Genomic DNA, 17,415 nt, shown 5'->3' on the forward strand with positions numbered 1-17,415 from the left:
TTGCTGGGTGGCAGCTGAGCTTTCCAGAGCCTGACACATGAGCAGGAAAGGGCTGCTCTGCCGAGCCAGACTTGTGCCTCCAATCCTTCATTACACCTTCATTGCAAGGGGCCCAGTCCCACACCAGAGAAGGGCACTCAGAGAATATCCCCAAAACCCCAGTTCTGCCTTTTCACACCTTGGAGCCCAAACTCCAACCTCTCCCTGCTGGGACTGAGAAATCCCTCAGCTTTCCAGCTGTTCCACTCACACATCCTGACACTGGTTAGGTCGTCCCACAAAGCTGGGTATTTACAAAGCTTGCTGATAAACTCCATCTGATTCATGGTGTATTAATACCCATTTTTAGCCTTATTTACAGCAGTACTGAAGGGACCTGGCTTCCCACTACATTAGGCAGCTAATTCAGGTAATATTCCATGTTCATACCTTTCCATAAATTTCTGAAATATTTTTCCTCGGAGACTATCACAAATTTCTTCTATATATGGCTAAAAAGGGTGAGGAAACAATTAGTATTTAAGCAGACAATAAATGGCTTTTTTCAACCCCATCCATTACAGAGAACTCTCGTTGGCCCCACACAGCTGCAGCACATCCTGGGTTGTCCTTAAGAAGCCTCAGTGAAGCATTTTAGCTTTATTTGGCTTTTGAAAACTGAGCAGGTGTCCTGAAGTCAAACACAAAGTATTTTCACGAGCTAGAGAACCTTAAGGGTTTGCCAGGGGCAGGGGTGTGGGGGCAAAAAGTTCTTTTTTTCAAATGTATTTAAACAATAAATTGTCACCCTCTGCGCAATCCAAACTTTCCAGAGCTGCTCCCTCATCTTTGTGGTGCTTCTCTCCTCTCTGTCCTTGCTGAGAGATCAGCACCTTGAAATTGCAGGTGACTTTTTCCAGGGAAATCCCTCCCCTGGCTGTGTGATGGCCCAACCTCTCCCCAGTTAGTGCTGAGACATCACCCAGCACTGCCATCACCACATGGCAACAGCCAGAACAGCTCAGGAGCACAAGAGGGATCAGGCAGGGGCAACCTCCACATTTTTTCAGCATATAAAAATACATCAGATTTAGATAAAAGAGATTCAAGCTTACAAACACCCCCATGATGGATAAGACAATTTCTCCACTGTTGCAGCTCAGTTCACCCTGACAGGATGAGCATCTTCCTGATGGAAAGTGATTTACTCCAAATCATTTAATGGCTTAAAATTACACAACTATAAAAACTCTTCTGTTCACATACCAAGGTACAGTTTGCTTTTCTAAATGTGCTTGAAAATATTATAGGTAAGAAGAGCAAATTGTAATTTTGACTTGGAAAAGCATTTCAATCCCACTTACAGCACAGAATTAAACTGGTCCCATTTACTCTGTCTCTTTAAATAATATCTACAAAGTCACTTTCTGTCAGAGAAGCTGAACGTTCAGACTGTGAAAGCTCACCTGGAAAAGGCTGGCTGGCACTTGTTTCTTGGCTAAATGTGTTTGTACATGATCTACAGCTTGTTTTGAGAAAGGCTTTTGGAAAAGAAAAAGAAAGATTTCAAACAGTTGGAACTGGCAGGAGTTTCATTTCAGGTCACAGCACTGTTGTTCTTTTCCTCACATGGAAACACCGACCCCAGGGGGAATCAGTAAGGCCTCCCACAGGTGTATTAGAGTGAATTTTAGTGTGAAGTGTGCAGAATGATCCAATAACAGGATTAATCTGAAGCAGAAAGGCAGGAGAGGGAAAGATGAAGAGGAGGAAGGTGAAAATCAAAGGGGGTGATGATCTTCCTTTAACAAATCCATGAAAAATTCCATTTACAGGCACAGCTCCAGAGCCAGAAGCAGACATGGACTTTTTACTAACAAAATAATGCATTTTGGCAAAAAAAACCCCAAAAACCCACTTAAACCCTCCACCCAAAGCATGATACCACCCTGCAAATCCTTCTTTCAAATGAGAGCACATGAAACTGTTAAGAACAGATCAGTGAGCCCAAACTTCAGCTGGAGAAAACTGTACTTTCAGTGACTTTGGCCACTTAATTTCATCCTTTTGGAAACAGAGATTTAGTCTAAAGAAACATAAACCAGATACATCTCCTGATCCTTCCTTTGCGTGCCACTAAGTTCAGTGAAAACTGCAGCACACCGTCAACCTTTACACCTCAGAAAAGAAAGGATAAAAAAACCAATATTCTGAATTTGGCCAAACCCAGAGCACCCTGTGGATGGAACAGCAGATGTGTTGCACCATCCCTGCTGCCAGGCAGGGGGAAAAGGGCAGGATACCCACGTGGGAACAGGAGAGCAGCTCCTTCATGATGTAGGTGTCGTAGATCTGCCGGCTCCGCGACAGCCGCTCCTCCTCCGAGTCCAGCTTCTCGTACTCCTTGATCTGCAGCACAAGGGCAAGCACACACCACTCATTTTCTAATGATTTCTCACCCATTGGGTCAAAACAGGACTGTGGCTGGAGCTTTACTTTATAGTTTTCTTTATTAATGAAAAATCACCTGCAACAGCACAGTTAAGAGTTGAGATTTCTCTTTGATATTAGAATTTTCCAGCCCTGGCACAGCTGGCACTGGTGGAGTCCCCATCCCTGCAGGGATTTAATAGGATGTGGCACTTGGGGACATGCTCAGAGGTGGCCTTGACAGTGCTGAGGGAACAGTGGGACTCGATGGGCTCAGAGGGTTCTTCCAACTCAAACAATTCCCTGATTCCCTGATCACAGCACATCAGGTACAGATGTCCAAGAAAGAATAACAAGCACATTTCAAAATGTTCACATAGTTCAGCTACACTGTGGATTTGAAGCCTAAAGGTGGCTAAAATACAATTTTACCAAATATATCAAGTTTCCTCAGGTGTGCTGTAGGAGATCAGCGTGTTCCAGGTGAAACAACAGCAATCCCAGATGGTTCAATTACAGAACAAAACCTGACAACCAGTTCCAGAACAAGAAGTTCACCAAGTCCAAGGGTCCTCTGGAGCATATTTAGGGAAAGAGTTCTTCCAGGAGTGACAAAATGTAAAAAACTGTGCAAGATCATTAGGGGAAAGACTCAGCTCTGACTTCCTAGACCTTCCCAGCCTGTGAAGTCCTGGGATCCAGATCCCTGTCAGTGAGCAGATCTGCTCCGTGCCACAGAATCCCAGGATTGCTTAGGTTGGAAAAAACCTCCAACATCATCGAGTCCAATTATCAAGAGACAAACTGAAACCAACCTACCTCTGGAGGTGGAACATTAATTAAACTCCGTATCTTTCTAGCTGTACTCCTCTTGTTTGCTGACATGATAAGGCACCAGTCCCACCCCGATTTGCCATCTGTGCTGCTTCCCCCTTGATACCAATTTAAAATTAAAATGACTCAAAACATCTTTGCCCAAGAAACAATTTTAATTAATGCAATGACACAAAATAATTAGCAGTACAGGAGGAAGCCTGATGGATATCTGATCGTCTTACTTGAGTACAACCTCCTGTCCCTCAGTGTTTGGTTGTTAAAGCACCCAATTCCACAGCCAGCGCTGAAGGGTGTCAGCAGAACCCCCCAGCCATCCCAAAAACCAGCAACAGGCACAGCTGGGAGTGTCCCATTTATAACACAACCTGTGCCTGGGCAGCAGCTCCACTCCTGACCCCGGGAGAAGGGAATGTACCCAAGGTCACCCCGGCAACCTCCAGGAAGGGGCAGACAAAGGACCTCCTCAAAAACTGGGATCAGAATGCATTTGTTTTCAAGTATTTAGAAGCTCTTTTTTTCCTACTCTTTTTTTTTCCTTTTTTTCTGTTTTTCTTTTATTTTTCCCCCCTTTTTCTTTTTAATTCCTTTTCTTTTCCTTCTGAAACTGATTGGGATGAATCACTCATCCTGTTAAATGCCTGATCGTGACTCCAGCTGCAGCGATATGAAATCCCTGGAGTACGGAGCTCTTCTACATCAAGCAATTTTTAATGTAGCAATGTACTCAGATTATTCTATGTGTAATAAATGCAGCAAGTAAATCAAATATATAAAAAAAAGGAAAAACTCCTGGATCTGGTATGCCACAGAGGAAAACACAATGAACCTCTCTTTAAATATCTTTAATGGGATTTTTCCAGAAGTACATGACAAAGCACTGAAATTCTTTTGAGGCAACACTTTGCTAATAACCTAAAAATACAATTTTGAATTGTTTCAAAGATAAAGAGGCAGCTAAAAATATCTTGCTAAATAATCTGGTACAAGAGGCCTTTTCGGATTACTTATGACAGTGATATCTTCAGTGTACAGAGAGATGGAAATGACAGAAAAAGATTCTTTATTGACAGCAGGTATCTGATCTGAGTGGGGGAATGGAGTCTTGCTGAGGACTGATCTCCAAATTGATACCAGCTGCTTGCGCTGATAGCAAGAAAGAAGTTAAATTATCAGCTCAAGAGTGAGGCAGCCAAGACCACCCCAGCTCTAATTAACCCTGAGCATCAGGCGTGGGCATGTCTGCCCTGAAACCAGCACCTGGGAGAGAATTCACTGGGGGTTTGTTCAGTGTCACAAATGTAACAGGGAATGAATGAATGAATGAGGGAATGGAGTGATGGAGCTCGGACCGCGCGGCAGCGGAAGCTGGAGAGGACCAGGGCATTCCTTGGAATTCCTGATCCTTTGGGACATGCCCTGCACAGTGCCTGTCAGCTCCTTCCCTGGCTATCTCGTGACAAGGGACACAACTCACCCACCTGAAGCTGCCTCTCGTGTCCCCTCTGCGGCCCTGCCACAGCGGCTCCTGAAACACCTGGGCAGCTCCCACCCTACAATCCCCTCCAGCTGTACCCTGCTGGCTTTTCTACAGGCAAAAGGCTGCTGGGGAAAGGCCTGAAGGGTTTCAGTGCCATCCCAACACCAGCAACTTCATCCCAGATCCTTTTCTACCAGTCCACACTGCTTCACGCCATGGACCCTCTCCTTGCCTCTCAGCATTCCCTGACGGAGCAGGAGCGGGACAGCCTCCCTCAGCCTCGCTCCTTGCACAGCCCCAAACCTCCATCACCAGCACTCACCTCTTCGTAGAACTTCAGCTGAGGGACAGCTTCATCGATCTCATTCATGCAATAGTCTTTAAAGAGCAAAAATCCTGGAAAGAAAACCAGAAAAATCAGAAAAACTTGTCTCATTATGCTGATGACTTGTAAAAAGGCTCATGGAACCACCCAGGTTCCACCACGGACTGTGTAAACCTGTGTGAGCATCCCCAATTGCCAAGGTTTAGGATTCTGATTCCCACCCAGCTCTTCATTTCCAGCACAAAAAGATCCCAAGCCTGCTTCACCTCCCACAGGTGGATTAAGCCCATTACTGCTTCCACCTGCTGAGGATTTTATGAGGCATTTCCATAATGCACCAAAATATCTTCTTCCTCTTCACAGACCACATTTTCTTCCTTTTTTTTTTTTTTTTTTTACCCCAGTAAAAACTAGATACTATTCATGTTTTGGGTTTTTTTTTTTTGCAAGAGATTTACCTACATTTCACTGATGAAGCACAACCTTTTCTGCACTCCCATTTTAGAATTACCGGTTCATGTTACCTCTAATGGGTTTTATTGCTCAATAAATTACATCAGGGTCCTTACAGTTCGTTTGCAAGTAATTTAGAGCATGACCCCGGCAGGCTGCAGATGAGAATCTTCCATTAGGAGCATTTTAATGCACTGTCACAAGCCTCATCCCATGGAAGCAATGTCTTTCCCTGCCTTTGAGCTGGCACCTGCTACCCTGGAATTTCACGCAGGGATCTGTGTCACAAATGTCCCCATCACTGCCAAACCCACCCAAAGTCCCCCATCTCCCCAGCCAGACCACCTCTCCTTGCCAGCGTGGCTTTTTGAGGACAAAAAGTGAAACTTTGGGAGCTGACTCAAATTCCTTATTCCCCCCGTGATGGAAGCAGCAGCAGCACGGAGCAGAATCCTGCTGAATGGACTGAACTTTTCTAGGACAATGAACCAAAGAAGATTGGGTAATTAAGAGACTGAAGAGTGGCACAAACAGCGCTGAATGCAGTGAAAGAAAAATCCCTGGCCTGGTCCCAGCTCCTGGCTGGGGCCCAAAAAAAACCGACAAACAACAAAAAAAACACAACAATAAACCACAAAGACAACTGTGGGAGGAGTGTGAAAATATACCAACACACATTTCCAGCAAGGCCACGCCAAACATTCCAGCCCTGCTTAGTATTTTCCAAACTTTTTAAATTTAATTATGGCAGAGAAAGAAGAGGTTCCCAAGCCCATGGCACAGGGAACAATCAGAGGCTTATGCAGCCACAGGACACGGCCTGCTCCTCCCCGAGGCCCCTTGGCACTGCACTGCAAAAACCCAGATATACCCAAAATATACAGACTGAGAGCTGGGGCTGTTCAGCCTGGGGAAGAGAAGGTCGTGTGGAGACCTCACAGCACCTTCCAAGATCTGAAGGGACTACAAGGAAGCCAGAGAGGGATTCTGCATCAGGAGCTGGAGTGACCTGACAAGGGGGAATGGTTTCAAACTGAAAGGGAAATTTAGGTGAGATGTATGGAAGAAATCCTTCCCTGTGAGGGTGGGGAGGCCCTGGGCACAGGATGCCCAGAGAAGCTGTGGCTGCCCCTGGATCCCTGGAAGTGTCCAAGGCCAGGTTGGACATGGCTTGGAGCAAGCTGGGATAGTGGAAGGTGTTCCTACCCACGGGACTGGATGAGCTTTAAGGTCCCTTCCAACCCAAACCATTCTGCGATTCTATGACTCAGAAAAATCCAATTAGAGCTTAATGTTCCTCAGACTGGAATTGTTTCTGTTTCGACCTCCCATTCTATCAACAGACCCTGCACTTCCCCTGCAGCACAAAGGAAATCTCCTCCTTTACTGCTGCACTTGGATTAAGTGAAAAATGATCAGCCAGAAACTGCAGCTCTCACATAATGGCACAACGAAGTGACAGATGCAGCATTGAGTAAGTGACAGGAGTTTCAAGAAGTTCAGGGAGTGCTGACGAGGAGCACAATAAGCACAGTTAACAGCACACAGAAAAATAAGCCCAGGAACAGAAAGCAGGAATTAATAAAATGATAGCGTTAAGTAACAGCTAAAAAGAACCAGCAATTATTTATGAAATAAAGATGCTGACAGCTTTGGCTTTAAAGATTCCTTCTGCTATAACTATATAATTTCTGCAACAACCAGATCACTGGTTGTTAAGGGAAAGGAAAAATATTTTTTAAGAGCTTCTTCTGGTAGCACCAAAGTGATGGATGGTATCAATAATACACACACAGAGTGTGAAGCAGCACCCAGCTCCCAGCCTCCTCCTTCTCAGTCTCTGGACAATCATTTCCCCCTTTATCTTTGTATGGACAATCCTAAGAGAAATTTTCCAATTGCCATGGGTTGCACTGATTCTAATTACCAAGGCAAAATATCTTCCAAGGAGGGATAAAAGCCACCTTTGAGGTTTGCAGCTCAGTGTACACCAGAGGCTGAGGAGCAGGGAGGGATGGGGTGGTGGGGAGAGCAGAGTCAGGTGAGGCAGCTCACCTGTGACCAGGTATTCCCAGAGCTCATCCCCAGCTAGACAAGGTCCCTGTCACAAGCTTGGAGGGCACAAGGAGGGGAACTAAGTTAACCCAACTCTTTTAAAAAGAACACAAACGTTTACTTCAGTATTTATTTCAAATAATTACGCTTTTCTAGCATGACCTCAGGAGTTCTGCATGAAATCCCAACTCTAATCAACGGCATCCCTCCACCCCTGGTTTTTGTCTCCAGAATTCAGCCCTTCCCACAATGCTGCTGCTGACCAGCCACACACTCCAGACTCCCCATCACGTTTGTGGCCTCCGCTGGACCCTCTCCAGGAGCTCCTTGTCTTTCTTGAACAGCGGAGACCAGAACTGAACACCACACTCCAGATGTGGCCACTCATCACGATTAAAGCCACCTTCTTCTCATCTCCCAGTTCTGTGGCATTTTCCTGCCCTGCTCCCAGTCTGTGGCACTGCCAATGTCCCCCCAGGATAGCTGCCACAGGGGCCACCTCCTCCAGCAGTCTAAAGGTCACCTGCAGCCACAACACCACCTCTCCATCCCTGTCAATTAGCTGAGAGCACTGAATAATAAATATAATAAAACAACAACGAAGAACTCCATCATAAAACACTTGGAGAAAACGACTTAACTGGAATTTTATGAGCATCTGATTCAAGTAACCTTTCAACAGGAGTAAATAAAAATCTTATTAAAGCAAACAGGAGTGACTAGGTGAGAGAGCAGAGCTAAAAATAGCCATGTTTAGCCCCGATACAAGTGTTCACAATGTCACTGATTGAAAGGAAGCTGCATCTATTTACAGCAGGCCTGAACGTGGTCCAAAACGCTGATGTAGCCTCTTTCTAGCAGGCAAAATAGCAAATTAGAGAACAAAAATATCAAGCTGCTTCCAAATCCTCCCGAAACGTGCTGTGTATAAATACAGAATCCTGACAAACAAAGCAGCACTGACATCTGCACCAGACACGGGCTCCTTTCCCGGCGCTCCGGCCAACGGCTCCCGGGCAGGAAAAGCTTTGGGAATGTCTCTGCAAAGTCTGCAACACAGGGTCTGGCCCTGTTTAGGGCACTTAAAGGTCTCCAATCTAAGTCCCTCCAAGATGTCTCTCGTGATCTTTCTTGCTTGGTGAAGTCAGACAACAGCAAGAAGCCATGGCCAGAGGGACATGTCACCTCCTGCTCTCTGCAGGACACTGTACCAAGCTGGGGGTCGGGGTCTGCTGCCAGGGAACAAGGGACAGGACAAGAGGAAACAGCCCCAAGCTGTGCCAGGGGAGGGTCAGGTTGGACATCAGGAGGAATTTCCTCATGGAAAGGGTGATCAGGCATTGGCAGGGGCTGCCCAGGGAGGTTTGGAGTCCCCATCCCTGCAGGTGTCCAAGGAATGACTGGATGTGGCACTCAGTGCTCTGGGCTGGTGACAAGGTGGGGATTGGTCATGGGCTGGACTTGATGGTCTTGGAGGGCTTTCCTGAGCCAAATGATTTTGGGATTCTGGTGCATCTCCTCCCCAGAAATGTCTCTCATGTAGAACTGCCACAGGACAGCAAAGCTCAACCACCAAACCACAGTGACATTACAGCACAGCTGTGTTTAAATCCAGCTGTGGGTGTGTTCAACCTCCTCAAATAGCCTTCGGTGACCTTCAGATCCATCAGTACCAGTAACAGATCTGGGTCACAGACACAAACACTGGGACAAAGTCTACTATTAAACCACATAAAAACTGTAATTCCCACCAGCCTGCAATTGTCACAGAACACCAGGCCAGGTTCAGACTCCTGTTCTTTCCAGTGCCCACACGGAGCTGCCACAGCACAGGGTAATTGAGGCCACCTGAGAGCTCCAGAACTGAGAGAACCACCAATTTCCCTCTCCAGGAACAAAGATTACCAAGGAAAACTGTGTAGGAATTGTGTTCTGGCAAGGTCCAAAACCACAAAAATCCTCCCAACCCAGAAAGCACCACACATTCCACTACTTTTCTTTCCCTAATCTATTCTTTCCTAATTGAGCCTAATGTTCATTCACTTTGTATTAAAAATAATACATTATAACAGACTGAAACATATTCCTGTGCATAGAAAGCAGGGGAAAAGAACAAACTGTATTTCACAAGAGGACGGGCATCCAATGGTGAGGAGAACAGAACAATTTCCCTAGAACAGAACCAAATTGAGCTCAAAATTAGGCTGCAAGTTGCCAGGTAGCTTGTTTAATGACGTCTAGAAATCATTATATGAAAATAAGCTTTGGCTAAAAGGTTTTACGTGTTGTCAAAGGAACTTCTTATTTCCAGGAGTATTTTCCAATAGCTTTTCACCCAGGGAAATCATTGTTCAAGCTTGGTCAGCCCTCCTTCTAAACCAGACTTGTGCATGCCTGAAATTCCTGCAGGGAGAGGAGCAGGAGAGCTGAGCTGCTCCTCCAGCACTGACACTGGGGACACAGTGGAGCGGTATTCACAAATTCTGTGTCAAATCTCAAAAGCTTGAGGTCTGACACAGGTAAAAGCATCTCAAGCAGTGAATATACAGACTTAAAGAAAGCATTCAATTATCATTATTAGGTTGCCCAGAGAAGCTGTGGCTGCCCCAGCCCTGGAAGTGTCCAAGGCCAGGCTGAGCAGGGCATAGAGCAACCTGGGATAGTGGAAGGTGGAACTGGATGAGCTTTAAGGTTCCTTCCAACCCAAAACATTCAGGGATTCTCTGAATATCCTCACGAAATAGTAGTTCTGAACACTGAGCGTGCGATAAATCATTTTTTAAAGCCATGGAGAGAAAAGAATGGGGAAAACTTATCTCAGAACCGTATTTACTACAAATCTTTCATATTCTGGTCTCCCTTAACATGCAGATTCCAGCTGACTGAAGCCGAGGATCAAAGGCACTCAACATATCAAAGGTGAAAGAAAAAAGAGCATTTTACACAAGAAAAATCTCCTCTAAAAGATGGAGAAGTAATAACACTAAACAGAGGTACACAAAAAATTCTAGTTTTTTTAAAAGGACCACTAAACACAGAATTGAAGCACTTCATTTCAATCAATTATTGCAAAGAATGTGATTAAATTCCTTCACTAAGTCTCATCAAGGAATACACAGCATTTGAGGTTTTGTTTTTTCTTCACATGTAAACAGAAGATAATCTCAGCCCTTTGCAACGGGTAATAGAAGGTTCCAGCAAGCTGTGAGCAAGCTAACAACCAGGAGCAGCTAAAAACCCTCATGGTGGTGGGATTGGGGTCTGTTGTCTCTGTTCTTTCCCCACATCAAAATTCAGGCCCTATGAAGGACGTGAAAGTTGTTATTTTCCCGACCGGTATTTTTCCATTATACAACATTTTAAAATTAATTACATAACACAAACCAACATCCCTTTATTACTGAGAATCCCACTTTTCTTTCTGCCCTGCTCCAAGCTATGAACTTCACTGTTAGCAATTACTGAACACACAAACTACACTGGGAGCTGCAGTTCTGCTCCTCAGGAAGGGCCTAGATCCAGGTATGGCTTTCAGGTGGCAGCAAGGTGATGGGATCATTTGATGAAGACATGGAGTAATTCCACAACAGAAGGGTGTTCTCAAGTTCCTGGTGCCAGTATTTGCCTCAGCAAGCTCTGCTCAGTATCTGAACCACTGCGAAGAGCCAAATTGTTCAGCCAGAGCATCGAGGAACTGTTGTGCTGTGGTCAAAATCAAAACACAAAGCCAGCAGTATTCAGTTGGTAAATACACACAGCACTTAGGTAAAGAGCAGCAAAACCACTAAAACAACAGTGACAGAGCCCAGCTGATTCTCCTACAGGAATTTCTGAGCCTTCCTCTGGTTTATTCTGGCGCTCTGAGAAAGCTGCTGTGAGCTGGAGGCTCAGAAACAGATAGTTCTGCTGTTTTTCCTCTTTTAATCACAGAAAGTATGGGCAGAACTACCTAGAAACGTTCAGAAACTGTTTTGCAGATTTTTTGACCCCACCTATCCAACCTCCATGGACACGTGTGACAGCAGGATGGCACAGAGGCCCTGGCTGGACAGGGCACTGTCAGGGAAGGGGGTTTGCCAGGTGTACTGCCCATGTTCTTTTATAGGACAGATGTTGGTATGGACCAATAAAAGCACCTGGAAATGGGGTAATTGATAGCCAGAGCTCTCCAGCGCCTCTGCTCTGCAACTCTGACTGCTCCACCCCTTAAATGCACTGCTGAAAGTGAGAACACTTAATAGCTCCAGTAATTTAGATTCTACTGACTGGTGCTGGTTCTGAGCTGCTCTGTGGCTGCTGAGTGATCCCACTGAGCGGGATGAGCAGCACTGGCAGGCCCAGAGAATCTGCTTTATTAGTGACACACAGTTATGCAGGTAAAACTCATTAAAGCTGTTGTTATGCCACCTTACAGACCTGGCAAGTTAATATTTCCCTATTTCACAGTGGTGCTCAAAGGCTTAATTAGTCTGTGAACTGTTTCAAGACACATTGATAAAAACTCCACGGGAGTGCAACTGTTTTGGATTGAGTGAGGAATTGCTGGGCGGGAAGAAGTGGAAATCAGGATGGTGTGTGAACAGTGGCAATGCACAAGGAGAAGATTCCACCAGGAATGGGTGAATAAAGCCCAGGTGAGGACAAGCAGAGAAAAACACCACCTTTGGGATGGAAGTCACTTTGCACAGTATTAATCACAGAATATCCAGATTTGGGAGGGACTCACAGGGATCATCAGCCCAGCTCCTGGCCCTGCCCAAACACCCCAACAACCCCACCCTGGGCATCCCTGGGAGCAGTGTCCAAACGCTCCTGGAGCTCTGGCAGCCTCAGGGCCGTGCCCATTCCCTGGGGAGCCTGGGCAGTGCCCAGCACCCTCTGGGAGAAGAACCTTTCCCTGCTCTCCCACCTAAACCTCCCTGACAAAGTTTAAAGCCACGGCAAAGGGAGCTTGAGGAGAGGCTGGAGAGGGCTGAACCAACCACACAGGGCCCCTCTGATCAGAAGGGGATGAATTTTCCTACAGGACTCCAGGGACAGACCTCTGGCAGGTGCGCAGCAGGGCAGGCGTTTGTGTTTGTTCGCTGGAAGCTTCCTTAGAAACATCCAAGGGAAATGTCATGCAAATAATTTATCATTTGTTCTCTCTATAATAGAGTGATAGTCCTTAACACTCTCTTCTTCTCTCCTGTGATACTACTACTTCAGTTCAAAAGTGCCAGTTTGCCTGGAATTCTTGATAATTTAACCCAAAAACCGTATAACTGCACTGCTCTGCTGAGATAAAGACTTTCTCCCCATGCCTTATATCTTGCAAGAATTGTACTGCATATAAATGCTAATCTACCAGGATGTGTACATTATCCATCATGGGACGTTCCAGATGATAAGGTATATATTTTTCCTATTTTAAAGCTCAGATTTAATCTGCAGCTCCCCTGGGAAATCACACAACTCAGCATCTTCAACCCCCCCACAAAGGCAGGCAGGGGCATCAGGCTGCAGCCCAACAAAGAAATGCTCAATTATTTCTCATCAAAAGAAAATCCAAAACGAATACATGCATTTTGATAGTGCCCACGGATACTCTTTATCCCTGACACCAAGACAGACAATTCCAATGCACATAAAATCTACAGCAGGAGCTCCAGCAACACCCCTCGAAACGATCTTCAGTGTAATTCATGCCAAGTATCACTTTATTTTCCCACAAAATAAGAGGGTGTTGAAAGAAATGTAGCTTCCAGTAACACTGAAATTACGACGTAATAAAGAGATCTTAAATCTAACACTCATTTGGTGAAAAACATTGCAAACAGCAAAAAGGACCAACTTCTAGAAGGCTCAGAGTGCAGATTTCTCTATCACTGTCCCCTCACCCCAGTTTGGTACAAGCACAGAATCGTGTGAGGAGCAGAACCCTGTGAAATGTCCCACATGAACGGTTTCTGTTTCAGTTTACAGCCACACAGTTTCCGATGTCTCCTTGTGGTTTGGGTTCTGTGTCGTTTTTAACTGATCACAGAACTGTGCAAGGGCAGAAGGGCTTCCACAGCCCCCCTGAGAACCTCCTGCAGGCTGTCCTCAACCCACGTCCCAGGCTGATCTTGTACTGAAAATTAGAAATACCATGAGGAAGAAGATCAGTCTTTAAACAGCATTTTAAATGTCATTTTTTGTTCGGAAGGCAACTTCCTAATTTTGGTGGTGACTACTTCTGTGTGGTGGCTGCCAGGTCAGAACCAGAACCTCAGAGTAAAACCACTTTGAACAAACAACCTGTGCCCCTGCTTTTACAGAAAACCCACCAAGTTACAATGTCCCTGCTACTTGGCTGGACATTATTTAACATCCAGGTAGCAGAACAGAGCAAAATAATCACAGTGCTCATGATACAGCTAAGAAAAGTCATCCCTGCTCACTTCACAGGTGCTTTTCTTTACTCCTGACCAAGTTTTATTGCCTTCATTGTTATTTCCTCAGAGGACTATTTAATTAGTCCAGAATGCCAACAGCACATACATCTTCTGCTTAAATTAAACAATAGCTTAAATAATGCTCTAGGGAGGCACTTTTCCCAGCCTGTTATTTTTAGGAAGCTCAGGGAGCGTGGTGCCAGCAGAAAGAGGAAGAGCATGAATGTTTTTCTCAACAGATTTTAACTCCTATCTAATGATTAACGCCAAAGCTCTGAAATAATGAAATACGAGTCCATAACTTGAGAAAGAAGCAACAGAAAGCACGATTCACTGCCCCCAAAAAAACCACTGTAGCTGTTCTCACCCTAGTTTCAGTTGGGTTTTTTTTTTTTTAACAGCAAATTGTCCCTGACCAAGCTGGAGGAAGCAACAGCCAGAAGGCTCAGCTCGAGCACATCTCCCTCGAACTGAGGAGGGCAGGCACAAAAGTCCCTGTGCAGAAGGAGCTACAAAACAGACCAAACACTCTGGAAGCTCAGCTGAGGAGCTACAGAAGGAACATGATCCATGCTGAGCTGGATCAGGACAATGGGAGCAGGGAAGGTGCTGAGAGCCCCCACAAGCCCCCGTGGGTAGGAAGCAGCGCTGATGCAGATGGCAAAATGCTTCTCCTCCCAGCTGGGAAAACCTCCAGCTTGGAGTTGGTTGAGGAGGATATGGAAGACAGTGGAATGAATCACCTCAGAAAGATCATCCCTCACTCTGCCAAAGTGGATGGTAAATAAGGGGGGAAAAAAAAGGTTTGTAACTTTTTACGTCAACTACAAGATGTTTTAATTAGTCTTATTTAATGAAAATATAACTGAGCCACCTTCAGGGGGAAAAAAATGCAAGTTACTTCCTAGGCAAGGTGAAAAATTTACACTGCAGCAAGACCAGCTGCTGAAACAGCTAAAATATGTCCTGTTCTCATCCTTCCCCCAGACCCAAACCCAACGGCTCTGCGAGAGATGAGAAACTGAGAAGGGTGTGAAGGAACTGCCACGTCCCACCAGCTTCAGGAGATGAGAGCAGCCTGTTTGCCTTCACAAGGGTCTCGAGCACTCACCAGAGAACCCAAAGGCTGAACCCAAGCCAGGCATGGAGCTGTAGGATGCTTTAATATCACATCCCAGGATTTCTAACCCAGCTTCGCTCCCTTCCTCACAGCGCAGTTTGTCTGAAAGCCCGGAGTCAGACACAAGAGTCACCGAGCTGTAACTGGCAGCAAGTTTGCTCCAAAGCATTTAATAACCAGGATAATCCTGTTCTAAAGCAATATTATGATCTAGGAGATTCCTTTGAAGGCCTGGCAGCACGTTGACTGCAGCAGCCCCCGATTTGCTCATTTCCCACCTGCCCTCTGAGGGCAGGGGCTCCCCAAGTGTCCCCACCCCACAGGGCAAGGGGTACATGACAAGGACTCCACGTGCAATTTTAATGCAGTTGTGAAGCAGAGTGGATTCCACATGTAAATTATGGATATTGGGATACCAGAACCATAGAATGGCTTGGTTTGAAGGGACCTTATAGACCATCTCATTCCCACCCCCTGCCATGGGCACAGACAGCTTCTACTAGCCCAGGCTGCTCCTAGCCCTGCCCAACCTGGCCTTGAGCACTTCCAAAACCTCTCAAAACGTCTCTATTTCTAAAGAAACTCATAATCTGGTGTTGTAGCAAACAGGATGTGGTATAAGAAAACCAGCTAAGGTGGTTACGCACTCGGCTTCGAGACAGGCTGTACTTCCCCAAGAGGCTTCTGCTGTGGAGGAAGCAGCCTCTGAAGGAACAGCCGGCTGGGCTGGGCTGCCAGCGCTGCCAGAGCACTCTTCTGGGTGCTTCTATGAGCTCCATGTCCTCTGACTCACCAGGACATTCTTAGAGAGCTCAAGATCTTTCTGGAGCATCACGCAGGGGGCAAACAGCAGCGCCAGCACCAAGGGATGAGAGCAGCTTATTTGCCTTCCTGAGGGAAGAGATGCAAATAGGGGACAGACGCTTGTTTATGCAAATCTGATGGGCGCTTCCAGGCCATTTTCATCCCTGATGAGCTTCCTGCTCTTATCCTGATCCCAAAGGTTTTGGTTTCCAAGCCAGAGCTGTCCCTGTGGCTCCCTGCAGTTGCACACCTGGCAGGAAGGGAATTTGGGCCAACCTTTAGCAGTGGGACCAGGAAAGCACTGACCCTAAAACGATTTTAGGGCTCACCAAGAATAAACACTTGCAGATGATGAGACTAGCACCATAATTAGACACATTCATAGGGAAACATCCACAGGAACGACTCCACACTGACATCAGAGCCCTTGGATCAGACAGCTGATCAAAGCCTGGGTTTGCATTTGACAGGATACTGAAAAACAGAAAAAAAAACCAGTGACCTGGAGCTGTGAGGAAGAATTTAGGTCTGGGGAAAAAAAAAAAAAAAAAAAAACAACAAACCAGTTCTCATCTAGAGCAGTTGCCAAGGAAAAACTGGGGAGCTCGGTGCAGTTTTATAGTCATTGTGTAAGGATAAAGCAGGGAGTGCTGGATGGCTCCTCAGCTGAGGAAATAACAGCCCAGGAGAGCCGGCAGCAAGGGATGATCCAGCAGAATTACTCAGGAGATCCAGGCTCATGGAGACTCCTTGGAGAAGGAGGAGCCTCCCGTGGGTCCCCCCACATGAGCACACCCAGGACCTGCCTCACCTGTGGTCTCACCACATGCCCCCCGGACAAAGAGACAACAAGCAGAACAAAAAAGTGATTAGGCTTTTAATTACCTCCCCATACTTCTTCTCACAGCCCTTTGCATAACGCTTGCCTAAAATTGCAGGTACTTTACCACAAGCAATTATGCTAATGTCTGGAAACAGAGCTAATTGAATGGCAAAGAACAGGCTAGAAAACGCAATCAAATTTAAATGAACAACCACAGTAAGGAAATACTGTATTTTCCAGCGCAATGCAAAGTCTGCTGTGAAGAACAGTCGTGTTTAGCTTTAATCTTTTTTTTTAAATTCCATTCGAAATCCTGTTTCAGCTTCAGAATTAACCGAAACTCTTGCACAGCATTCACAGAACTGCTTCTCATTTCCAGGTAATCCAGGCCAAGTACTGCTCTGACTGTACCCGGGGAGAAGAGGAGGAAACCTCTCCTCTGTGCATAGAAACTCGTATGTTAATGGAACTCTGGGCTCTAAAATTCCAGGTTTAATGGCTACTACCAACATGAGGGGAAAAAAAAGAAAGATCTAATCCTTCCAAGGTTCCAGTTACCTAACTATAATTGCTGTAACTTATCAAAATAACTGCTACAGTCCTCACTGTAACTGGTAATGAGAAGTATTCAATTACATAAATAGAAGTATCCATTACACAGAAGATGGTCTGTTTGACTTCTTTTTTTATAGAGGG

General features: G+C 45.7%; 1 protein-coding gene across 3 annotated transcripts in view; it reads right to left on the reverse strand.

Annotated features, from left to right (window-relative positions):
- Positions 1-17,415, reverse strand: part of GRK3 (G protein-coupled receptor kinase 3) — a 60,336-nt gene that overhangs the window by 27,285 nt on the left and 15,636 nt on the right. For 2 of the 3 annotated variants that reach the window (XM_032127675.1, XM_032127674.1), the window contains exons 3-6: positions 5,046-5,119; positions 2,287-2,388; positions 1,446-1,520; positions 430-491 (exon numbers count right to left, since the gene is read on the reverse strand). In XM_032127675.1, coding sequence (XP_031983566.1) covers positions 430-491; positions 1,446-1,520; positions 2,287-2,388; positions 5,046-5,119 — 313 coding nt within the window. Of the gene's footprint in view, positions 1-429; positions 492-1,445; positions 1,521-2,286; positions 2,389-5,045; positions 5,120-5,413; positions 5,418-17,415 lie in introns of those variants that run through there. The other variant, XM_032127676.1, reaches the window with a different exon arrangement.

The sequence above is a fragment of the Corvus moneduloides genome, chromosome 18, assembly GCF_009650955.1.
Source record: "Corvus moneduloides isolate bCorMon1 chromosome 18, bCorMon1.pri, whole genome shotgun sequence".
Taxonomy (NCBI): domain Eukaryota; kingdom Metazoa; phylum Chordata; class Aves; order Passeriformes; family Corvidae; genus Corvus; species Corvus moneduloides.